The sequence below is a fragment of the Felis catus genome, chromosome C1, assembly GCF_018350175.1.
Source record: "Felis catus isolate Fca126 chromosome C1, F.catus_Fca126_mat1.0, whole genome shotgun sequence".
Classification (NCBI taxonomy): domain Eukaryota; kingdom Metazoa; phylum Chordata; class Mammalia; order Carnivora; family Felidae; genus Felis; species Felis catus.
In genome coordinates this window covers 50,657,559-50,683,889 of record NC_058375.1, presented here as the reverse complement: position 1 = coordinate 50,683,889, position 26,331 = coordinate 50,657,559, and the positions used below count along the sequence as shown (strand labels likewise).

At 37.7% G+C, this 26,331-nt stretch overlaps 1 protein-coding gene and 1 long non-coding RNA gene across 6 annotated transcripts in view; one reads left to right on the top strand and one right to left on the bottom strand.

Annotated features, from left to right (window-relative positions):
• Positions 1-26,331, bottom strand: part of PATJ (PATJ crumbs cell polarity complex component) — a 365,326-nt gene that overhangs the window by 260,074 nt on the left and 78,921 nt on the right. For all 5 annotated transcript variants that reach the window (XM_045035937.1, XM_023258767.2, XM_045035940.1 and 2 more), the window contains exons 17-18: positions 26,041-26,172; positions 2,709-2,918 (exon numbers count right to left, since the gene is read on the bottom strand). In XM_045035937.1, coding sequence (XP_044891872.1) covers positions 2,709-2,918; positions 26,041-26,172 — 342 coding nt within the window. The remainder of the gene's footprint in view (positions 1-2,708; positions 2,919-26,040; positions 26,173-26,331) is intronic.
• The window catches only part of LOC109502363, a 36,247-nt gene continuing 10,337 nt past the window's right edge, over positions 422-26,331 (top strand). Inside the window, exons 1-4 of the long non-coding RNA XR_002160927.2 lie at positions 422-505; positions 3,960-4,013; positions 14,055-14,165; positions 16,251-16,339. This is a non-coding gene — a long non-coding RNA (uncharacterized LOC109502363). The remainder of the gene's footprint in view (positions 506-3,959; positions 4,014-14,054; positions 14,166-16,250; positions 16,340-26,331) is intronic.

The window sequence follows — 26,331 nt, the reverse complement described above, 5'->3', positions numbered from 1 at the left end:
TGACTTAATAAAAAAAAGTCACGTTCTCTTAACTTTTATATATTCATAGTCTTTCTGCCCCAAGCTGACTTTGGGCCACCTTCTTCACACTCTCTACCCCACTTCTGCGGAGGACTGAGTTGAAAGCTCAGTAAACTTTATGTGATCAGGTAAGTGACCACCAAGTGGACAAGAGAGAAAGAGACCTCAGAGAAGATCCACACATCACTATTTACAGCTCGTGAGCAAACAGTTTTGCTAAAAGTGCCCAGATGGTAAAGAAGGAATCAATGGTTGTTCCACTAAGAATTTTTTACCATCCTGAAAGTGACCTTTCTCCTCATCCCTTTTGTGGCTTCCCGCTCCCAGGTATCCTGGAAGACTTCTACTCACCGGGAAAAGCCTAGGCAAAGGTCTACCTCACAATTACTACATTCCAAAACCCTATCAGAATGTGGCTCTGATGTCCTGAAATCTCTGCAGCCCTACCTCTGCCAGGAGCAGCACAGGAATCCACACCCAACTGGTAACTAAGTTCTCTTTTTTACACTACCTGACACTTCCCTTAAACTGCTTCACAGTAAAGTCACGCCGTCCAAGTCCTCCAGGACATAAATAGTTTGGGCATTCCTCTGGCAGCCCAAACAACTAGGCAAATAATCATCGGGTAAAATCTATATGAAATTCCCCCCCACAATGAGAATACCAAGAAGATGAGAGCCCACATAAAAATATCACACTCCTCCCCCCCACCAACTTAATTTGTCTAGAAATCAAACCAGGCATCGCATGGTGTTGGCTACGGCAACAGTCAAACAGCAAACATGCAATACAAAGTCGAGAACTTGATTAGCTGTGTGCTATACTCCATTTTGAAATATTTAGAGTGCTGGATAGTATAATATACTGGCATCTTTATGGGAAATTCATGAAGGCCATGAGGTTCCCCAGTACATAAATACAGGAATCTGTATCTATATATGAACATATCTGTATCTACCTATACTTATGGACACATGTAGTATGTTAACATACTCATGTAGTATATTGATGTATTTCTTAAAGATATTAGGAGTTCTCTAGGTTTGTTCAGTCTTTTCAGAAATGAAAAAATAGGCTCAGGGAAGAAGAGTGGTGTACCTATCATCAAATTCCTAGTATGATGTTTCTCAAAGTGTGAAATTCGGCGTCAGAATTACATGGGTGATTCACTGAAAAGGCAGATCCCTAAATAGCCATCACAATGACTAGATGAAAATCTCTGAGGGTAGGACCTGGAAAACTGCATTTTAACCACCTCCCAGGTGATTAAGTATATTACATATCTTTGAGTTGAAACCCACTAGGCTAACTCATAAGAAAGCTAGAAACAGAGTCCAGGTTTCTTAAAATCCAGTCCTGGCACTCTATGAAGACCATCTGTCTGTTTCAGACAAGCTATGCAAACCAAGGTAGCAACAAGTTAAATATATAGCACTGTGGCTGTATATTTACACAGTGCAGGGTCTGAGGCCACCTTGCTGAGTTTATACTCTGTCTCTTACTAGTTACATCACTATGGATAAGATGCTCAATTCTCTGTGTCTTGATAGGCTCATCTCTAATGAGAGTAATAAGAACTACCTCTTCAAGTTGCCAAGAGCATTAAATTAGTTAATGCATATAAAGGGTTTAATATACTGACATATGGTAAGCACTCAATAATATTTTCATACTGCTTGAAAATTATCTTGAAGTATTTTGTTAATTGGAGAACCTCAAAAGCACCCTAACTGTAATGTGGCCCTCAGTCATAAACACTAATCTAACCCCATACAAAAGATTAAACAGTAAGTGGGGTGCCTGCATGGCTCAGTTGGTTGAGCATCCAACTTCAGCTCAGGTCATGATCTTGCGGCTTGTGGAGTTCAAGCCCACATCAGGCTCTGTGCTGACAGCTCAGAGCCTGGAGGTTGCTTCAGACTCTGTGTCTCCCTCTCTCTCTCCCCCTCCCCCGCTCACACACTGTCTCTATCTGTCTGTCTCTCTCTCAAAATAAAAATAAACATAAAAAAAAGATTAAACAGAAAGGGGTGCCTGGGTGACTCAGTCGGTTAAGCATCCAACTCTTGATCTCAGCTCAAGTCTTGATCTCAGGATCGTGAGTTCAAGCCCCATGTTGGGCTCCATATGCCCGCCACCCAAAAAGAAGATTACACAGAAAGAGCACTTAAAGATGACTTGGCCACATAGACTTCTAGACCCTAGGGGTTATGAGGCACTTTGATGGGCAGAAAAGTGGATTAAAATCTCAAATCTGTATCTTAAAACAATATAGTTACTTGGATTTCAACTTATCATGACATCTCAACATCATTCCCAAGTGAAAGTTAAAATGCACAGATTTTAATTTATATCATAAGGAATGTGATGAGAACTTACAGATCTGTGCTAAAAGCATGAAGCTAAAAATAATAGTAAAAGTGGTAGGAGGACTAGTAACGTTAGCAGCTACTATTTCTGTAATGTGCTAAGCACTTAATGAACATAATCTTTAGTCCCTCCAAATCTTACGAGGTAGACATTATGTTGCTAATTTTTTAAGTCAAGGACATAAGAAATTTGTCCCAGGATACACAGAGAGCAAGCAGTGGAACAGGGATTTGAAAGCAGGTGCATCTGTCTCCAAATCCATGTTCTCAACTATTACACTATTATCACTTCCTATAGTAACACAATTGAACACTCACCACCAAGGGCTTACAGATGCCAAGGCGTACAATGCCTGGTGGTACGGCTTTCAACACTTCCACGGCTTCAGCAAGTGTGGTGTTCTCCAAAGAGTATTCGTTGACTGAAACCAGGCGGTCTCCAGGTAAGAGTTCTCCTGCTCTTTCTGCAACACCATCTGCCACCAGGGAACGGATCACAATCACTGATCGTGTGGGATCCAAAGGGTCCTAAAGGATCAAGTAAAGAAGAAACAATGAGTGCATTTCTGAAAATACATGTATTCATGATTCTCATTTGACTATTTATTATAAGTGTCCAGCATTCTGGTGATAGTCTTCCAAATTCTTCTGTTAAAATATCATTCTATACATCCACACAAATATCAGCTTCTATCAAGGTGGAAACATAATCCTAACAATTTCAGTTACATATCTGAGGGTTCAATACATACAAATTTCTTCTTTAAACTTTTGAAAACTGCTATTTTGTTGGACCACAAGTCTATGGACAGTTGAGTAAGATTCTCTGACATCCTCAAGCGTCCATATTACAGACTAAAGACAAGTCTGCTTTTGGGCAATAAATAGGCTTTAAGAGAAGTATACTATGGTAAATGATACTTCATTTTTATGTATTGCACCAGTATAAAATCCTCCTGTTAAATCAACGAAGTTCAAAACAGACATGGAATCCATGGAATATCCAACTTCATGACAAAAGTATTTTGAAAATAACATAATTATGGGGAGCCCGGGTGGCTCAGTCAGTTAGGCATCTGACTTCGGCCCAGGTTATGGTCTCACAGCTTGTGAGTTCGAGCCCCGCATCGGGCTCTGTGCTGACAGCTCAGAACCTGGAGCCTGATTCAGATTCTGTGTCTCCCTCTCTCTCTGCCCCTCCTCTGCGTGTTCCCTGTCTCTCAAAAATAAATAAATGTTAAAAAAAAATAAAAAATAACATAATTATAATTTATAATCTATAACATGATATAGGGACCCCTAGGTGAGAACTATTCTGATATAAGAAAATGAGCGTCGCTTTGTCAACAAAACCAAGGTGAAAATCTCTCCCATCTACTGGGAAGGCCCCGTTTTTCTTTTTATTAAGCAGCACTAAAGATAATGTTGACATTCAATAAATACATTTGGTTAATAACCAGTTTATAGTCCATTATTTTTTTATTTTATTGGATACTCATATACAGCACTTACTATGTGCCAGGCTCTATTCAAAGTGCTTTACACTAACACTTGTCTCTGTTTTTACAGATGAGGAAACTAAGGCTCAGAAAGTTCAGGAAACTTGCCAAGATTACCCACGTGGTAAGTAGCAGAGCTAGGATTCAAACTCAGCCAGTCTGGCTCCTAGGTTCTTACTCTAGACCATCAGGCTCTGCCACTTGCCCCACTTTAAAATAATGGTACTACAGAGAAAAAATAAATCCCAATCATGACACTTGTTTTGTCTATTTTGTTCCTACAGTTTCATAATGCACATACTATTCCATAAAGTCAAGATGTAGTAACATGAGATTCTACTACTATTGAACCCTTCCCGACAAATACAAGAGAAACTGTCATGTTTTGTGTTAGAATCAGAAGGCTCAGGAATTAGCAAAGTGAGAATTTGCCAAGTTCCAGGCTTTGTCAGTTTGATATGACTGATGGTTCTTTTGAAGTGTTCTGATCCAGTTTTCCATACCTCTGTGCTTTGGACATCAGAGTTCATTTTCAAGTACTATATGGAATTTTAACCAAATATATCATGTTTAAATCAACAAAAGCCACACAGCTAATTCCTTGAAAAATGCCTTCAAACATAACTGTCATTACTCTCCTTAACCTTGCTTTTCTGCTCCAAGGTCAAGATACTCTTGGTAAATTTCTAACATGCCCTGATGTAGAACACCTCATATATAGGAAAAGGACTGAAAGTAAAAATAGTCATGAGTACTCACTAATAAAGTACATAGTGCTAAACTATAATTACACCAATATTTTCAAGTAGAGGGAGCTATTGCATAGGAAGAGAAGAGAAAAGAACAAAAAAAAAAAAAGTACAGTGGTATATCAGCAGGCAATCAGTGCAGATATAAAAGAGCTGTCTGTTTTGTCACCGGCAACCATGAATCACAACACACTTTTCATTCTGAAATATGAAACCATTACATTTTAAGTCTGACACACTAATAAATAAGCTGTACAATTATGTCCTTCATTTAGGATGTCAGTTTATGATGAAAGGCTTTTTTATTAGGGGGGAAGGGAAACTACATAATAGCATATTCCTCTCATGAAATGCCCAGAAAGCAGCTAGCATTACTTCATTTTAATAATTACTAAACTTTCTTAGGGAAAACTGCAACAGTAAAATATACCAAAAGCAAATAAATGATTTCACTAGGTTGGCGTGAGCAATCTCTTTGCAGAGTCATAGAACACCAAATCAGAAAGTACTATTTTTAACCTCAACTGGGTGAACAGGTTTTCAAAATGCAACCAGCTGAAATGATAATCAGAAACATTTGAAAGAAAGATTAACCAGGAAATAATAGAAATAGAATGATTAACACATTTGCCTTATTACAGAAAAGTCGTGGTGAGCATTCATTTATACAAAGCGCAGTCTTCTTTAGACCTCAAGCTAGTACCACGTATGCTTCCTTACTAAAATGTATTCAGGCTTAGACCTGTAGTTATTCTGAACACTAAGTCCAATCTACCACTGCTTTTCCTGGAGGAGAGAACCCAATGGCAGCGTCTTTGTCATTTAAAAAAAAAAAGAAAGAAAAGCCATCCATTTCTGAAGATGCCCCATTATGCATAATCACTATTTCATTTTCTGTGATGACTTTTCTAACTGTGTGATTTCCTATGTAGCCGAATGAAGTTGCTTTAATGAGTAACAGTCATTTCCTTTCATGGGGCATCACATGCAGCAGCCGCCCTATGGAAAAACAGCAGCTGCTACTGCCTACTGGGGCGACTGCTGTCCTTGAGGCTTCGCTGCATTAAAAATGCTTAAAAACCAGCCCGATTTAGGCTACTCATCATCAGAAAGGTCTGTTTTCTGAAAAATCTAGCCCACAGTATCATACCCATGTTGCAGCAAACAAAATGTTATAACGGTTGTTTCTAAAGACCTCTACCCAACTTTGAGACCCCATGTAAATTTTTTTTAAGTTCCCATCAGTTCTTATGACCATTTATCATGGTTTTAAAACCTCTGATTCTTCCTATTTTGGTAAATAACACTGCAAGGAACATGGTCTTCCAAAATCAAGACATTGTTTTAGACTAAGCAGTCAATAGAGGGCACTAAAGACCAATCACAGAACACAAGAAACAGCATCTTTTACTATGACAACTACTCTCTTCTGAAGGATTTGGTTCTTCTTCTTTCTTCAAAAGCCTTATATTATTATACACATTATAACAGTATTCCATATGCTTGCTTCAACTTAACCATTTATGAAACTTGTCCCCTACAGCTCTTAAAAATATTAGCAAATAAAGACAATCAGTTAAGGACAGCTAACTTTATTTATTAGCAAATAAAGACAATCAGTTAAGGACAGCTAACTTCCCTCAGAATGCCAGACCAAGACAGGAGATCTGACTTGAATTCTTCTCACTACTTAGCAATGAAATCCTGAGAATCCAAATACCTGGTCTGTAAGTGCATACAATCACTGTGCCTGTCTGAAGAAAAGTGCACATAAGAATTTTTGAGGTTTCTTGAAGTGATGCTAACATTTGATGTTATAAACACAGGATGTTTCCATGTTGGGGGAAATCCAAGTTGACAGACTTCTCTCCTCCCATAATCCCTGACCCGCATTACCATTTACCCAAGCACTCCCTTAATCCCTCTCCCCTAACCCCTCCACTGAGTTGCTAGCTAAGGCATGTCAATTTGAACTTCTATCTTTTCTACCCGACCCTTTCTCTCCATTTCCGCCGCAACTAAGTTGGTTCAGCTTCTCATTATTTCTTGCCTCTGCAACTGTTTGTCTGTCTCCGCTCTTGCTCCCATCAGTTTATTTTCCACAGAAATAAAAGAATGATCTTTAACAATAAAAATGTGATGAGGTGGTCCTCATCCATTGGGTGAGGTCAGTTGGTTAGCATCTGGCTGCGGCTCAGGTCATGATCTTGCAGTTTGTGAGTTTGAGTCCTGCATGGGGCTGTCTGCTGTCAATGCGGAGCCTGCTCTGGATCCTCTGTCCTCCTCTCTCTGCCCCTCCCTTCCTCACTTGCTCTTGCTCTCTCTCTCCCCCTCAAACATAAATATTTTAAAAAATAAATAAAAATTAAATTTAAAATGTGGTCATAATTTCTTCTCTATTTGAAACACTTCAGTGACACCCAATTGCCTTCGGACCATGTCTTAACTGCTTGTGAGAGCAATTCCTTCAGATGTGCAGAGGAGTCTAGGCTCCTATCGCTCTCCCTACACATGAGACTGCCCATTTCCATTTGCTCCGCACATCGTCCCAAAGATACAGAACTACTGAAATCCAGCGACTGTGAAATGCTTTGATGCGTTGCCTGACATCCGACAAACCATTCCATCTGCCAGGAATACTTTCCCTGCTCCACTGCCACTTATCTACCTTTTCACCATCAGAGTCCAGTCAAGTGTTTCCACCAATGGGAAGCCTTCCCTGACTTTCTCCTCTTGTGATCCCCTAATTCTAGAAGAGGACTTCCATATAGCATTTGTCATAATATAGTTTTCCTTATTGTCCCATATCTCTTAAAATAAGTTGGGTCTCCTGCTTGTTAGATGTATCCATGGCACCTTGCATTTTCTCTATTATAACACTTCTGGCATTTTTCAGAAATTATTTTAACTGTCTTATCTATTAAAAATAAGCTTCATGAGAGCAAGGGTGTGTTTACTTATTAGCTGCTTTATTTCCAGGACCTACTAAAGTGAATGCCATATGGAAGTTACTGAATAGTAGTTGAAATATTGAATGGCAAACTATTTACCTTCTCTCTCCTCACTGGACTGTTAAGTCAAAGGCAAAGGCCACATCCCGTCATATATGAATAGGAACAACAATGGTTAGCACTTACTGAGTGTTTGCCATGCCAGGAATGTTCTAGGAATCTTACTAGAATTCATTTATTAACCTTCACACCACCATGAGGTAAGTACCATTATTATCCCTACTTTCAGGATGAGAAAACTAAGACAGAGGAAAAGTACCCAAGGCGCACAGTTGAGAAATGGCAGAGGCAGAATTTAAACCACCTGGTAAAGTTCCAGGGTTTACACTCTTAGCCACTAAGTGATGCAGCTTCCCTATCTTCAAGTACTTGCCAAACGAATTAGTACTGAAAGAAGGCAAATTGATAGAAGATATATTTATTACCTTGCCAAAGTGTGTAAACTGAGGCCCTTACGTTTATATATATATATATACAGGTTTATATACCAGTACCTAGTTGATGAAGTTAGTTTAGCACAGAATGTAGAGCTTGGCTGCCATGTACAAATAAAACATGCATTTGTTTGCCAAATTTTAATTTATACCTACTTTCTCAAGAATCCATTCATTTGGTGACCTGAAGACACCTTTACATGAAGGGATACATACATGTGACAATAATTATGCCCAAATGGATAGGATTCCAAGTTTCTACAATGTCTATAAAATGTAGTATATGAATATTTGTGTACCTTCCCACAGATCAAAGAGATCAGAGTTCACATAAGGCAAGGTGCAGGGGCATCACCTGGGGCAGAATGGTGTGGCTCAGTTGAAATGTAGGCTCTGTGAGAGATGGCTATCAACCTGAAGATGTGGGGAGCTCTAGCCATGAAGCTGTCACATAAGCAAAATTACCAATACAAGCAAGCAGCGACAGCAAGCTCACTGGAAAGGCATGGAGCAGGGAATGTTAGAGAGAAGAAATAAACAAGAAAAGTGGTCACATTTAATAAAATTGGCTAGTGCATCAGTAAGAGGTATTTTTTAAAGAGGAACATGAGACGTATACCCTGGACTATTCTGACATTTAACATGTACATGCTTTGTAGTATTACTCCAATGCAGAAAAATAGATATCAAGGTGTAAACAATGACCTTACTACATGAATTCAAAATAAAGAACAACTTTTTGATTATTTTTTAATTCTATATTTAACACCCTAACTTTTAAAAGCATTAAGGAAATGGAATATGAATTTTTATAGTAGAATGGCATTGAGAAACAGCATATTTTATTTCAGATAAAAACCTGTGTCTAATAGATCAATGGAACAGGATAGAGAGCCCAGAAATACACCCATGCTTATATGGCCAATTAATCTAGACAAAAGCTTCAAGAATATACAATTGGGAAAAAATAGTCTTTTCAATAAATGGTGCTGGGAAAACTGGACAGTTACATGCTCTATGAAAGGACTGCTTTCTTACACCATACACAAAATAAATTCAAAAGGGATTAAAGATCTAAATGTGAGACCCAAAACCATAAAACTCTTGAAACACAGGCAGTAATCTCTTAAACATCAGCGTTACCAACGTATTTATGGATGTATCTCCTCAGGCAAGAGAAAGCAAAACTAAAAATAAACTATTGGGACTATACCAGAATGGAAAACTTCAGCACAGCAAAAAAATAATCAACAAAACAAAAGGCAACCTAGCAAATGGGAGAAAGTGTTTGCAAATGATATATCTGATAAGGGGTTAATATCCAAAATATGTAACTTACACAACTCAACACCAAAAAGAAACTGACTAAAAAATGGATAGAGGACCTGAACATTTTCCTAAAAAACATATACAGATGGCCAGCAGACACAGGAAAAGATGCTCAATATCACTAATAACTAGGGAAATGAAAATCAAAGCTACAATGAAATATCATCCTACCCTGGTCAGAATAACTAGTATCAAAAAGATGAGAAGTGACAAGTGTTGGCAAGGATGTAGAGAAAAGGAAACCCTCATGCACTGTTGGTGGGAATATAAATTGGTGCAACCACTGTGGAAAACAGTAAGGAGGTTCCTCAAAAAATTAAAAATAAATACCCTAATCCCATTGCTGGGATTTACAACAGCCAACATATGGAAGCAACTCAAGTGTCCATCAATAGATGAATGAATAGGGGCGCCTGGGTGGCTCAGTCAGTTAAGCGGCCGACTTCGGCTCAGGTCATGATCTCGCGGTCCGTGAGTTCGAGCCCCGCGTCAGGCTCTGTGCTGACAGCTCAGAGCCTGGAGCCTGTTTCAGATTCTGTGTCTCCCTCTCTCTGACCCTCCCGCGTTCATGCTGTCTCTCTCTCTGTCTCAAAAAATAAATAAACGTTAAAAAAAAAATAGATGAATGAATAAAGCAAATGTGGTATATATATATATACAGTGGAATATTACTCAGCCATTAACCAGAATGAAACCTTGCCATTTTCAACAACATGGATGGCATTATGCTAAGTGAAATAAGTGAGACACAGAAAGACAGATGCCATATGATTTCACTTATAGGTAGAATCTAAAAAACAAATTAAACAAACAGACTGTCAAATACAGAGAACTTGTGGTTGCCAGATGGGAGGTAGGAAGGAAGATCAGTGAAATAGGCGAAGGGGATTAAGAGGTACAAACTTCCAGTTAGCTATAAAACAAATACGTCACAAAAACAAAAAGTACAGCATAGGGAATATATTCAGTCAGTAATATTGTTGTATGGAGTCAGATGGTGACTACGATTATCATGATGAGCAATAAGTAATGTACAGAATTGGCAAATCACTATATTGTACACCTGAAACTAACATAACACTGTATGTCAACTACACTTCAATAATTTTCAAAATGTGTATAAATTGCTTTACCTTTGATAATTCTGACACTGTTAACTGAGTACAGTATATTAAAATATAAAATTGGCCTATGTAAACTCATGAGAGGAAATATGGTTAAGTCATATAGTCTTAATCCTACATTTAATTACTCTAAGTAGTTTAATTATTAAAGTTCTTTGCTGCTGTACAGCTCTCCACACCAAAATAACTGCTCTCCCATATTACCGGAGTCCTTCATCAAAATGAAATGATTAAAAAAAAAAAAAGACTAGGAATACAACCTAAATAATTATGAAATAGAAAGTGCTCTACAAATGAACAGATATCCTAATCAATGAATTCAATGTCTTGGTATACATTATCACAGAATTAGGCTATTGAGCCTAACTCCACAAATACTCAGATCAGTGTGAGGAAGTATATTTCAAAGATAATTTTAAAGAATCTACATAATTTCTGGATAACATGAAGTAGGTAGCTATGAAATATTTGATCAGAGAATTGTTCCAAATCAGTAATGTTCAACTGAGAGAAAACTATAAAAGTAGCAAGCAGCAAATATTTGTTTCTTGAAGAGCATACTCTTAAACGTGGCCATTATTATTTGAACTAAAGATTATTAGGGGCATCCAGCTCTTGATTTCGGCTCAGGTCATGATCTCTCTGTTCATGAGATTGAGCCCCATATTGGGCTCTGCACTGATGGTGCAGAACCTGCTAGAGATTCTCTCTTTCTCTGCCCCTCCCCTGATCACACTTTCTCTTTCAAGATAAATAAAAGAAACATTAAAAAAAATCTTTGATCTCAAAAGAATATTAAGTTAAAACGTAAATAAGTAGATTTTCAACGATCTCAAGGAAGTTACTAAAACGGAGAACACTGAAAGAAACCATTAAATTTAAAAGGGAGACCACTAACTTCTCCATCCTGGAGGTAGGCGGAAGAAGCAACTGGTACAAAGAAAGGCAAAGGAAAGTTTATTTTACACACACACACACGGGAAAAAAAACAGTGATCTGCAGAAGCTCTGAGGTACAGCTGGCATGAATTAAAATTTCCATTGTGAGCAACGTCAATCAGGAAACAGGAATCCAAAGTTTTTTTGTTTTTGTTTTTTTTTTAAGGAGAAAATATACATAGGAGAGAAAGACAAGGAAGACAGCTATTCAATCCACTAGTGGTAGGATGGGTATGGATTAGAGGTCAGGGGACAAGTTTTGAGCCCCAGCTTGGTGCCAGCCTGGCTGTGTATAGTTTCAGAAGTTCATTTCTCTGAGTCAGTTTCTTCAATTGTAAAATGAGAACACTGGATACATGACAGTTAGGATCTGTTTCCCCAACTCCAGAATCCTGTAACTAAATTTGACAGACTATCTTGAGTCAAATTTGTCATTAATTTCTACCAAAACATTCAGAAAACCACTGTAAAAAGTAGGGAATGATGGAAGTTAATTCAAAACACAGCTTCAGTAATGAAAAAGATGTACACCCTGGTCACAAATACGGTATAATTTCAGTTAGTGGGGTCTTTTAAGAACTCATAAAAAGGCCACTGACTACATAAGATCTAACTTCCTGGATATTGTACCATCAAAACGAAACATATGACAAAATGTTTATGACATGTGCCTTTTTTTTTAATAAGTTGAATCTTAAAACAACTTATGTTTTTCCCTTTGCGATTTTTAGATTGTAACAAAGACATGTCAGGGACTATTACTTGAATTAAAATCATTAACATAGTTCTGGTTTAAGATAGTGGGATGTAATTAATTATACTCAAAGAGCTTCTGATTTGACCAACAAGCTAAGCATTTACTTTTAGGAAAGAGAAATAAATGTATTTATAGTGAATGCAAGGCAATAAATAAATGATTTGATGAATAATGGGCAAGCTACCTTATTAGAATTTAATCCCATTTTTAACTATTTTATAATATAGCCAAGTATTACACTAATCGTACCAATTACCGCAACACCATCGTGTTCAAAGTACCCACAAAATACATTCAGTGCACTCAAGATAGATTAAACTGATATGGTTCCTGGCTTCTTGTGTCTTATTACTTCCTAAATACCATTAGGCATTAAGAATAGATTTTTCCATGCATCATACATAGAACCGAACAGTCCCTGAGCAGCACAGTAAGCACAGCATGTGAGGCAATTAAAAGTGCAATGAAAGAGAACTGGACAGAGAAACTTGCTAAAAATTCAAAATATATTGCAAACAGGAAAAAAAATACAGAAGCTTGCACATAATTTTATTCTGCATAGCTTGGTACTTCAAGTCTATTTTAAGCCCTATAATAATTTAAATGGTTCAACCAGGAGTCCCATGGAAATTGCTTCTTGAAGACTATTGCTTTCTTTTATCCCCCTCTAGTCTCTGATTAGATATTTTCCTTGGATATTAGATCTGTTGCTTGAAGGTTTCATCTACTGAAAATTTTTTGTCATGCTGTAATTGTTTCCCATTCACTCCTGGCCCAGGACTTTTGCTGGTTTTAAGGAAAATAAAACAAAATCAACCACACAAATGTTCTTTATCTGTAAGTCCCCTCATTTGTCTGGAAAGTCCACTAGGCAGACAGTAGTACTCAAGTACAGACTCATACCCTCTATTAAAATTACAGTAGCTGAAAAAAAAAGGCCATTGGTTGAAATGTGAATATACTTCACATTATGGGACTGCACACTTAAAAATGGTTAAGATGGTAAATTTTATGATATGTGTATTTTACAATTTTCTAAGTAGAAAATGAATTTATAAATAAATATTGCAATATCATCCAAGGAAAAAACTACAGAAATTGAAATCTACTATGATGCAGGGCGAGTATAGACACATAAAACTTGTAAAAGCTTTTCTAATGTTAATTTTGGAATTTATTTTCATTTTCCATACAAATCATTCTCAGCCTAGGCATTTAGAAATACTAGCTGAGACTTGGGTTTCTCGTCTGTAACTGGGAAGAACAACAGTACAGATTTCATAGAGTTGTGCAAAGCATTAAATGACACAGGTCACATAAGGGGCTTTATAAGTCCACAGCAAGCACTTCATAAGCGCTAATCCTATTCTATGGTTATCACTGTGAAGATGATGATGGAGAAGTCAGTAGGAAATAGGAGATTGAGGAGGTAACAATTACCACTGAGTTTACAGTCTTCTAAATTCAACTGAGCATGTGTGATTTTTTTTTTTTTTTTTTAATTTTTTTTTTTCAACGTTTATTTATTTTTGGGACAGAGAGAGACAGAGCATGAATGAGGGAGGGGCAGAGAGAGAGGGAGACACAGAATCGGAAACAGGCTCCAGGCTCTGAGCCATCAGCCCAGAGCCCGACGCGGGGCTCGAACTCCCGGACCGCGAGATCGTGACCTGGCTGAAGTCGGACGCTTAACCGACTGTGCCACCCAGGCGCCCCGAGCATGTGTGATTTAAACCAACAGTTCTATCAACTACTGAACTATTTGTGATATGATGCTTATGTGGTAACACACGGAAATAAAGAGCTGACCCTACACTCTCCAGGTTACGAAGATCTCTGCATCAGAATAGAAGCTCAGAGCAGCACGGCATCCTCAGCCCTCCTTCTCTCTTGAAGCAGACACTGAAAGACAGGAGCCGTCTCCAGGCTGGGAGGTATGCTGACAAGCATAGCCATAGCAAGGACACAGGATGCCATTCACTCTTGAGAAAAAATTCTGTGATTTTTTTTTTTTTAATCCTTGAAAGGGCAACCAATACTCTGTAGTATGTAGCATGCAACGTGCAGAATAAAACTTTGCCAACTCTGAAACTGTTCAGGAAAAAAGGCCACAGAGTCCTGCTGGAAAATCTAGGATGCAACACACATAGTTTGCACTCTCTGGTGGTAAGAAAGCCGCCAGGTCTCTCAAAAGCACAGGCCAGGTGGGAAGAGTAGAGGCGAGGGACCGCAAGATTCAGAAATGATCTCAAGTAAACCTTTTGGAATTGTAGTAAGTATTTTTCTCTGGAAAGACAACTGGAAATTTTTTTGTCTTTTATCATTGTGTTAAGCCACAGTCATGAAGAATCAATGTTGTTCCTATCACACTACTAGAGCACAGACTTAGGAGCCCAGCTCCACCCACTAATTGGGTGATCTTGAGCAAATTCCTTACCTCTTGCCATTTTCCTAAGTCATAAAATGAAGATGATTACAGGACCTACCTCATGGGGTGGTAGGGATGATTAAATCAGTTTATGTGTATATCGAGGCCTTAATGTGCAACACAGAGTAAGCAGTACATAATTCATAATTACTATTTTTACCATGTGAAATGTGAGTCCTGTTTTTCATATAAAATATGAGAACACAAAGTTTCTCAAAGGATTTTCCATTAGAAGGAATAAAACTCACAAATTTAGATAGTTAACAGATACTAAAGAAAAAAAGACTTGAAATAAGGGCCAAGTAATCAATTCTAGGACAGGAAATTCCTGTGCCTGGAGTGCCCACTACCTGTTTGTCTACAAGGCATACCTCAGTTCCCTGTGAGGCCCCTCTGAATCCTAAGAAACAATCATCACAGAGTCTCAGTCTTACTTCCAGCACCGCTAAAACCATAATGTATTATACAGAGTTGTTCTCAAGTCTGTTCCCTTTATTATATTTAACATATGTTTATTTATCCACTGACTCTCTACTCCCGATTGAATTTAAATTCCATGAGGACACAGAGTCTATGATTTACTTTGTTCACTACTATCTTCTTCCTGTCTAGAACAGTGCCTGCCATAGAAGATACTCAGTATATATTTGTTAAAGTTCTTTAATATCTCTTTTCATCTTTATATGCCCCATACTAGGTCATACTAAACGGACACTTTTTTTAAATGTTTATTTATTTTTGAAAGAAAGAGAGCGAGCACGCATGTGAGAGCGGGGAAGGGACAGAGAGAGGGGGAGACAGAGGATCTGAAGCAGGCTCTGCGCTCATAGCAGATTCTGACATGGGGCTCGCGGGGCTTGAACTCACGACCAGTGAGATCATGACCTGAGCCAAAGTCAGCCACTTAACCAACTGGGCCACTCGGGTGCCCCTGAACAATAATTTTTTTTTTGAGGGAGACAATGAGTAACAGGTATAGTCACTGTGTGCTCAGATTCTATGTTTTTGAATCGTCATCATTTTTCAGTAACTGGTAACATATTATTTTATGCCTAGAAAGTGTGGGCATTTATATGCATCTTTTATTTAATATTTATAACTTTATAAGGCAAATACGATTTCTATCTTAGAGATTATTATTTTAGTAAACTGAGAATAAGGAAGACTAACAAGCCTGTCCAAAGTCCTAGTAGGGAGTCACAGCCAGAATGAAAATCCTGGTCCTGACTCCTAAGCTAGTGCTGTTAACCATCCTATGTGTTCACAGTGGCATACGGGTGAATGTAACATCTGACTAAAGTAAAATACGAAGGGAACAGCTGAAAGGGAAACCTGAGCCCTAGAACATGGTATGTAAAGATCAGGCAGCCAATCCCCTTTCCTGCATCATTAACAAATTAGGCCTTTGGTACCAGAAGGAGGCAGCACACTTCCCAGCCCTCACTGGGAATAGCATGGCTTCTCTGGATCACTGCCTGGCTCCAAATGACACCCACACACAGGGCAGAGCAGTACAAATCACCATGCCTTGGGAAAACAGATTCTCAATACCTGTTGGTGTTTTTGATTCACTCTTTCTGCCATACTCTAGGAAGGGCTATGACGGTCATCTACTGCCACGGCTCTCGAGGCTGACATCACAACCAAGTGAGGACTTCTACGAGACACCCACACGCAGAGGTAGGGGAAGACGGGCCATGAAATAGCTCTGAAGAACGAATTTCTTCTTTAGACCAACATTGTTTCTTGAGTTATTATTCTGTTTTAAATTACATGGGAAACAGATACATAGCTAGACTGATATCCACTAACTTCCTGGAATATGTTCAGCATTTCACAAGATAGATGTAATTACCAGGTTTTGCAGTAAATCAGCTCTCTGTGGTTGTTTCGTAAACACTAATATTTACAGTTTGGCTATTTGTGAAATACTCATGAAAGGTAATATGACAAATATACCATTTACAGGATCTCCTCCTCCTCAGCATTGCCTTCTAGTACAAAGCAGAAACATTTGTTAAAAGGGGAGCCACCCTATTAGAAACCACCAACCAGCTGACGAGCATTTGCTCCCTGCCCTCTATTCTCTCTCCCCACCATTAGACACAATGGGATTTTTTTTTTTTTTTTTGCCAAATTCGTATTCCAGAGGAGCCATGAAATTCCCGTAAAGTTCAACATCAGGCCTGACTTAAGATCTTTGGGGCCTCCTGCTAACTTCATCCCCCTGCAGCTGCCTCGCTAAGGCAAGCTTTTGATCTGTACTATCTGGATTTCAAGCTGATATACACACAGCCTCTTTGATCTCTTATTAAGTGGCTTCTGGTCTCCTGATGCCTTTAGTCTTGCTGAACTGTGGTTTTTGGAAGTCAGTCATCATCCTGAGCACAGTACAAACTCCACACACCAGGAGTGGGCTCCCTTCATTCACCCACTTCGCAGGCTTGAAAAGCAATCTTTAAGCCATGAGAGAATTTCCCCACTAGCCACAATCAATCCACTCCATGAACACACTACTAAGAATTATTTTTCAAATGAAGCAGCTTAAAATGATTTAAAGGATACAGAACTTTCCCATAGAGGGAAAGGGAGCAAATCCTCTGTGAAAAGAAATCTTCACCCCAGTTGGCACTGAAGCTTACAGTACTTTGATGTTAATAAAAATAAATGTGGACAGGAATCAGGGATGAGCACAGAATAGCCTTTATCAGTCCCAAGTTCCATTAAGCAAAAGTGACCTTTAAATGCAGATGTGTGGTTTGTTCAACAGCAAGCTATAGGAGGATACATTTATGGGAACATGTATACGACCATTAGTAGCAGATTGATGGCATTTTTCTTAGTCTTACTGTCTTAATCCTACCTGGGTGAAGTAAACCCAAAGAACTCCTTTAAAAAAAAAGACATAAGCAACAAAAGAAAAAATCAACAAGATATTGGTGTCCATGTTATGAGATCCCTTGAGCATGAAAGTGTAGCTATATAGTATATCCTCCGTGTCTTAGATTCTGGAATTAGTGTAGGTTTGTAATTGGCTTTTTAATATTACTAACATAGGCTGTATTATATGTTAAAATTATGTTGATACCTATCTAATTCTATATCTTAAAGTCTATGAACTAATCGCCTAATAAGAACACAAAGATACTGGACTTCCACAAGTTAGTGAACACTATGTATTCTTAACAGCATTCACCTAAAATAGCAAAAATTAAAATCCTTAATTGCTTCTCTTTATAAACTCAAGTTTTCTCATAAACAAGATTAAAACTGATAGAAGAAATAGGAATAGACTTTTGGGCACTAGCAGCATTGTATGAATATAAACCATTTATGCCCTTAGCTTCAAAAATCAATAAATTAATTACTGCCGGGATGCCTGGGTGGCTCAGTCAGTTAAGCGTCCAACCAGAGCTCATGTCATGATCTCACAGTTCGTGAGTTCGAGCCCCAGGTCAGGCTCCATGCTGACAGCTCAGAGCCTGAAGCCTGCTTTGGATTCTGTGTGTGTGTGTGTGTGTGTGTGTGTGTGTGTGTGTGTGTGTGTCTCTCTCTCTCTCTCTCTCTCTCTCTCTCTCTCTCTCTCTCTCTCTTTCTGCCCCTCTCCCACTCACGTTCTGTTTCTCTCTCAAAAATAAATAAACATTAAAAATTTTTAAAGTAAATACATTAATTACTGCCAATATAGTCGAAACAAAATGAATAGTTATACATTGCTATCACTTATTTATCTGTCCATAGTATGGAAAATCATTAGCAAATTCATGAATTAGGCACCTGCTTAGACTTTGTTTTCCAGAGAATTATCTAATTAAAGAAATGACACTACATAAGAAGGCATCAATTTTAAGTAGTCTAAATACAAAGGAGTCTCACAAATGGTTATATGCAAGCAATTTAGTAAAAATGTACCAAAATTTAAAAGATATGTGCTCTTTTGATGAGCAATTCTAGGAATTCATCCTAAGAATCATCCCCACCTTTTTACAAAAGAGTATGACAAGGATATCCACTATAGCTACATTTGAAATGCCCACTAAATAGGTACAGGAGATTGGCTAAATAAATTACTATACATCAACAATAATATACTATGCGGTTATTAAAAAGAATTACATAGATCTATAAATACCAAAATGAAAGAACATATAACTGAGATAAAAAGCAATGTGCTTAAAGTATGTTTGACATACTCCATTTATATGTAAAAAAAAATTTTTTTTTAACTACTACTTTTATTACTTTGTATGTATAATATATCTCTGAAAGGATAGACAAGAAAAACAGGAGTTTTTATCTAGGAGAAGTGAAGGGACTATGGTCAGAGGTAGATTTACTTTTCACAGGATACCTTTATGTACTTTGAATTTTTATGCCATATGTATGTATTACTTATTTTAAAAACATTCCTTACGTTCAGAGGAAGTCATTCTGTTGCACATATAAGAAACAAGCCAATTTAGGGGCACCTGGGTGGCGCAGTCAATGGAGTGTTCAACTTTGGCCCATGTCATGATCTCACGGTAAGTTCGAGCCCTGCGTCAGGCTCTGTGCTGACAGCTCAGAGCCTGGAGCCTACTTAGGATTCTGTGTCTCCTTTCTCTCCCCCTCCCCTTCTCACATTCGGTCTCTCTCTCTCAAAAATAAATAATAAACATTAAAAAAAGTTAGAATAAAGCCAATTTAATGCCAAATACATGAAATTTACACAATCTCTTCCTACAACTTTTTAAATCTTTTAAAGAGAATTCATCTAATGGAGTTAGGAAAAAGTCAGGCAAAAACTACATACTTTTTCTAACAACAAACACTAAGCCATACCATATCCAAGACTCAGCAATACTATAGTCATTCATATTCATACTCTTTGGGCTTTATAACCCATTTCTTCTGTTAAGAAAAATTAATCTTTTTTTTTATACAGAGGAATATTTTCACTATTATTTTTAACGAATCATCATTCGTCTTTGGTCTTTCAAACAACTTTTTAAAATATCGCTAACAGTATTTATGTGTGAATCACCTCTCAATGGCTGTGCTATTATGCTTTCTATTTTTATCTATCTTAGAGTCTGAGATAAACCCAAAGTCTTTTAAAAATATAGGCTTTGGCAAAAATTGAGTCTGTCCATATCAGGAGGGGAGAGAAACGAGGACTGGGATGTAGGAAGAAGGAGAATTATTGGTTAATAAATTTTACCTTCTAAATCACTGAAATTCAAAAGTACTAAGAATGGCAATATCATGGCTAATGTTCAAAAATTGGCTAATGTCAAACATTTCCAGTGAATTATAATCATGAGGGGTTATTCGAAGTTCAACATAAATCAAAACACCAGAAAATATCCACTTGCCGTCTTTAATACGTAAGGTCAACCTAAGGTGAAATCCACACAATTCTAAATTTATTTCAAGATTTTTGGTAGAAATTAAAAATTACAGACTCAGACTACCTAATAATTGCTTCATTATTGAACACTAGCCCGCAAGAAATTAGCAGCACTAATTTAGGATACTTAAATTTGTAATTATTTTCCTTGGGAACAATAAACACTAGCTCCTAGAAAATGTGTATGAGGACACTATATTAATTTTTAATACTTACTAAACTTCCAGATAAGCATTAAAAATGAGAATACTATCTTGCAACTTGTCTTTAAGATATGAAATTTTTTTGCAAGCTGGAAAAACAGGAAGATCTCCTGTAATAAAATGCATGCATCATGAAAGGAGCAGCATAATACGGTAGCTAAAAGCATAGATTCTGGGAGCCAACTGCTTGAGTTCAAATTCTAGTTCTGCCACATACTAGCTGTGTGAACTTGGACTAGTTATGTAACCTCTCTGTGCCTCAGGTTCCTCACTTCAAAAATGAGGATAATAGCACCTATTCTTGGGGCACCTTGGTGGCTCAGTCAGTTGAGCGTCCAACTTCGGCTCGGGTCACGATCTCATGGTTCATGAGTTGGAGCCCCTCATCAGGCTCTGTACTGACAGCTCAGAGCCTGGAGCCTGCTTCAGATTCTGTGTCTCCTTCCCTCTCTGCCCCTCCCTTGCTCATGCTCTCTCTCTCTCTCTCTCTCTCAAAAATAAATAAACATTAAAAAAAAAAAAAGTCATGGGACATCTGGATGGCTCAGCTGGTTAGGCATCTGACTTCAGTTCAGGTCATGATCTCATGGTTCGTGGGTTTGGGTTCAGCATCGGGCTCTGTGCTGACAGCTCAAACCCTGGAGCCTGCTTCAGATTCTGTGTCTCCCTCTCTCTTCACCTCCGCTACTCATGCTCTGTCTCTTTCTCTCTCTCAAAAACAAATAAAACATTAAAAAAATAAATAATAATAGCACCTAGTCCATAGGGTTCTTGCAAGGAATATGTACGTAAAACAATCAGAACAATGCCCAGCAAACAGTAAACACTCAGTAAACGTTAGCGATTATTACTGGATTTGTATTAGTTTTAGTTGTATTAATATTAGGATTAGTATGAGTATTAGTACTATTCCGAGGAATAAAGACATTACGCAATTGAGACAAAGATAACTCGAGCGCAATATGTAAACCACATCTAGAAACTGGCAAGAAATTATACCATAAAAAATTATAAAAAATTTCTGAAGTTTTATGTTGCTTAGAAACAGAGTATACAGTTAAGCCATTATATTCATGTTCTTGATAAATTAGGCACATCACTGTTTTCCATGGCACTATCTTACACAATATGATATTATAGTGACAAATGACCCTTCTAACATGGTACACATATAGGACAGGATTTTAACTAGCCACTACATGGAGTAGTGCCTAGAAATATTTGAAACTAATAAATATTCCACCTCCATTCAAATCCCAGCCAATAAAGCTAGTATCACTTTATCTTAAAATCTAATGAGGAGGCTTACCACCTGAATCACATTTACGATGTCTTCCCTGTCACTATCTCCTTTTGCTTTGTCCCAATCTGTTTTAAATGCGTTTCATGAAAATGTATTTCCACTTTGCATTTCCAGACTTTCACCTATCCAGGAAGCCACCCCATAGTTCCATGGCCAATTCAGCATCCTTTATCTGCTCGCTCATCTTTTCCTAAGGTTCAGTTCAATTTATGTAAAAAGCAAATTGCTGGCCAATAATCCACAATTGGATAATTCACATATGGTTTATCAAGAGTTGGCTGCGTTTTAGAATGTAATTTTACAATTAAATTTAGACTTCACTAAACAAAGGCATGTACTTATTAATTTTCCTAAATAGATGGCTTAAAATTGACAGGGTACAAATATATTGTAGTACAGCTATATATTAAAGGACAATATCAAGACTTCTGTAGTTTATTTTCTAAGTTGGATGATTATCGATATTCATATACCCATCGTAATGTTAACATTTCCCACTTCTTTACACATTAATTTACTTAATCCACACCAATCCTTTGAGCTAGACATTATCCCCATTTTATAGATGAAGAAATTGCATAAGTACCAGTACAACAGATGCTGTATATCATTTAGTCAGGTTCTTGAGAAAGTTCTTACTATTCTAGAGAAAAACTGGTGAGAAATTACTATTGCAAAGTAAATTTTCAATCTCTTCAATACTGCTAATTCAGTCCTTTACCACCGGGAAGCTCTCCCACTGTCCTAAAACTTTCCTCTGGTGGCCAAAATGTTTCTACAGTATTCTTATTCTAAATGTACTAAGAGGGGGAATGGGATGGGGGTGGGTTTGCATTGGTCCTATTCAGCTACCTAATAAATTCATACAGGATATATTAAATACAATAATAGCCAGGAACATGGCCTTTCATGACTTTTGCTACACCTTCACCTGGCCTTGCAAAAAATGTTTGAACTTTAGAATTTATTACCTAATTACAACAAGAGACAATATAACCAATTAATTAACTTGCCCCAAACCAAATTTTAAATTGTGTTTATGTGTCATCTAAATGTCATAGTGTTTAATAGTTCTACATACCACTGACAAATGGTGAAAACGTGCCAAATACAGCTGTTAAGTAAATGGACTTAAGAAAAAAGTTGAGTTCAAGATTGAATGTTTTTTCTCCCAAGGGTTAGCTACAGAAGTAAATAAGCTGAGCACTTTAATATGAATCAAAGTAGCATTTCAAAAATGAAATATTTTTCCATCAGTTCTCTGAGAAGCACAAAGGCAAAAGGAGTATCTAACACTTCTTTTGCAGCAAAATTACTTTATATAATTTGTGCAGAAATGTCTGTATACATAATGATGATTATGAGGAAGATGGGGAAAAAAACCTAGAATTTTATTTTATTTTTTAAGTTAATTTTGAGAGAGACAGAGAGAGAGAGAGAGAATACACAAGTAGGAGAGCAGCAGAGCGGGGTGCGGGGAGGGGGGGCAGGGAGGGAGAGAGAGAATCCCAAGCAGGTTCCACACAGTGAGCGCAGAGCCCAATACAGGGCTCGAACTCATCAACTGTGAGATTATGCTCTGAGCTGAAGTCAAGAGTCAGACACTTAACCGACTGAGTCACCCAGGCAGGTACCCCTCATTGGCATTTATATGTAAGCATTTTTTTTCTGAGATAAAGAGATAGAGAGTGTGCACGCTAGAGTGAGCATAAGCAAGGGTGGGACAGAAAGAGAGAGGAGAGAATTCTAAGCAGCAGCCTCCATGCCCAGCACAGAGCCCACATGGGGCTCAATCTGACAACTGTGAGACTACCATCTGAGCCGAAATTAAGAGTCCAATGGTTAACTGATTGAGTCACCCAGGTGCCCCTAGAATTTTATAAATAAAAATAAAATTTCAAAAAACCAAAGTATGCTACACATCATACCTACAGGAATGTGGTGAAGAAAGAAATTTTCCATATTTGGAACTATTTTTAAGTGTAAAGCTCAGAACTGCTAAAAGAATTCTTCTGTTAACTAGAGGTTAAATTCTTAAGGACTATCAAACTTTTCTTTCTATCCTTTACTGAAGTTTGGTTTGGTTTTTATTTCTGAAACACTTCTCTGCTTTAACATGGGCAATATTCGAAATATAAAGCTTGCAGATAATGTCATTTAAGAGGGTAAGCATGACCATTTTAATACCTTATGTAATAATGCAAATACATATAGCTCCAATGATAATGGAAATGTACCTGAATATCTAACACTACATCTGAAAGGTGTTTTCTAAACTAAATCCTAATGATCAAAATGGTAAACAATAAATTTCGTTGGATGTGTTCATTTAGTTCCAGTTAATTTTGGCTAACCTAGAGGTGCCTGTGTGGCTCTGTCAGTTGAGCGTCAGACTTTTGATTTCTGCTCAGGTCACGATCTCATGGTTTGTGGGTTTGAGCCTTGCATTGGGCTCTGCACTGTCAGAGGGATTCTCTCTCTCCCTCTCTTTCTGCCCCTCCCCCATACACACACATGCGCTCTCTTTATTCAGTTTAAAATATTCTGCAAATATTTATCATTTACCATATGGTAGGTAATAAGGATATACGGGGGAAGAAAAATTGAGGTAGTACCTAAAATTTGTTTTATATGTCCTTATATTAACCAATATATAAGCTTCTAGAATTTTACAGTATTGATACTTCTTGATAAAAATATCTCCCCAATTATGCATTATTTAGAATCAGCAAATCATAATTCAGTAATATTCCAAAGAAAAGTTCTAATAACAGAGAGGGTTATCTGGCATAGAAATATGCAGCAAAAATGAACAATCTATTTCAGTAATCTTAAATCATACTGCCTAAATATGGAATTTAATGTTCTTACATAATGCTCAAAGTATTTTTCTTTTAATCTGTTCCCGAATGCCTTATTATATTAAAAAAATTGATTTTTATATCACTTGGCATTTTATGTGCTTTGATAGAGTACATTTTGCTTTATTAAACCACAATGTGTTTAGGCAGCACTAAAGTATTAAAATATGCATCTTAAAAGTGAAGAGCTTTTTTGCCAACAGTTCTAAATTCCCCATGATAATCAGAAGGTCTAAAAATACTGTAAACTGGTAAACTGATACAACATATAGATAGATGTCTTATTAGGATCTTTCACACACACCTCCTCCCAAATACATTAGTGACTTGACTCTAATTATAATTGGAGTACATATAAATAAATGTCATGTGTCCTATATTAAATACAAATACATAATTTCACCAAGAACATTTCTGTTAACAGAAAAGCAAAACAATAAAAACCTTCATGTGAAGGGGAGAGAGAAGAGAGAATTAGGAATGAATGACTACCATGTGGATGGGGTTTCTTTCTGCGGTGATGAAGTGTTCTAAAATTAAGACTGTGGTGATGGTTGCACAACTCTGAATATACTAAAAACAACCAAATGGCATGCCTGAAATGCATGAATGTTATGGTATGTGAAACATATTTCAATAAAGCTGGGGAAGGGGCAGCTGGGTGGCTCAGTCAGTTGAGCGTCCAACTTTGGCTCAGGTCACGATCTCATGGTTTGTGGGTTCGAGCCTCGTGTTGGGCTCCATGCTGACAGCCCACAGCCTAGAACCTGATTCAGATTCTGTGTCTCCTTCTCTCTCTGTTCCTCCTCTGTTCTCTCTTTCAAAAATAAATAATATTAAAAAAAAATTTTTTAAGCTGGGGAAAACAATCCCTCCATATAAAAAAATTCTTGAAGGGTCACCTAGGTGGCTCAGTTGGTTGAGCATTGGACTTTTGATATCAGCTCGGGTTGTGGTTTTGCGGTCATGAGGCTGAGCCCGTCATCAGGCTCCACACTGACAGAGAGGAGCCTGCTTGGGATTCTCTCTCTCCCTCTTTCCCTGCCCCTCCCCTGCTCACATTCTCTCTCTCTCTCTCTCTCTCTCTCTCTCTCTCTCAAAATAAATAATTTAAAAAAAAAATTTTTTTTCAACGTTTATTTATTTTTCGGACAGAGAGAGACAGAGCATGAACGGGGGAGGGTCAGAGACAGAGGGAGACACAGAATCAGAAACAGGCTCCAGGCTCTGAGCCATCAGCCCAGAGCCCGACGCGGGGCTCGAACTCATGGACCGCGAGATCGTGACCTGGCTGAAGTCGGACGCTTAACCGACTGTGCCACCCAGGCGCCCCTCTCAAAATAAATAATTTTAAAAAATTCTTCAAGCTCCAGTTTCTAAAAGCATCCATGGGTATAAAACTATTGCTTCCCTCACTATTCAATTATTATATCACCCATCATTTTATTCACTAAGAAAGCTACCAGTTGCAAAGGTAACAATGGGAATTTTAACACCTGTCTTTGGATGATAGCATTATACATCAAATCATTCATTTTTCCCTAGTGGGTTCCTTAAATAATTACTTTTTCACATACCTTTAAAACAAACAAATCCCTCCAGAAACTCAATATAGATTTTTATACCTGGTAATCCAAAATGCTGAATCCCAAGCCTTTATGATCTTTTACAAGTTCAACTATCTTGACTTCAGGAGACCATAATGCTAATTCCCCATCATCATCATCTTCAGTATGGACATCTACACTGTGGTCAGCCTGAAACACCGAAGAAGATAAATGCTTCAAAACATTGTCCTTTCAATTCTGAAAAGAATTAACATATCAGGAATCTCATAGCTTCTTCTCAAACTGGGAATTCTCTTTGGCATGCATAGTTTATAATCTTTTCAAAAGGGGCATGCGCTGGGGTACACA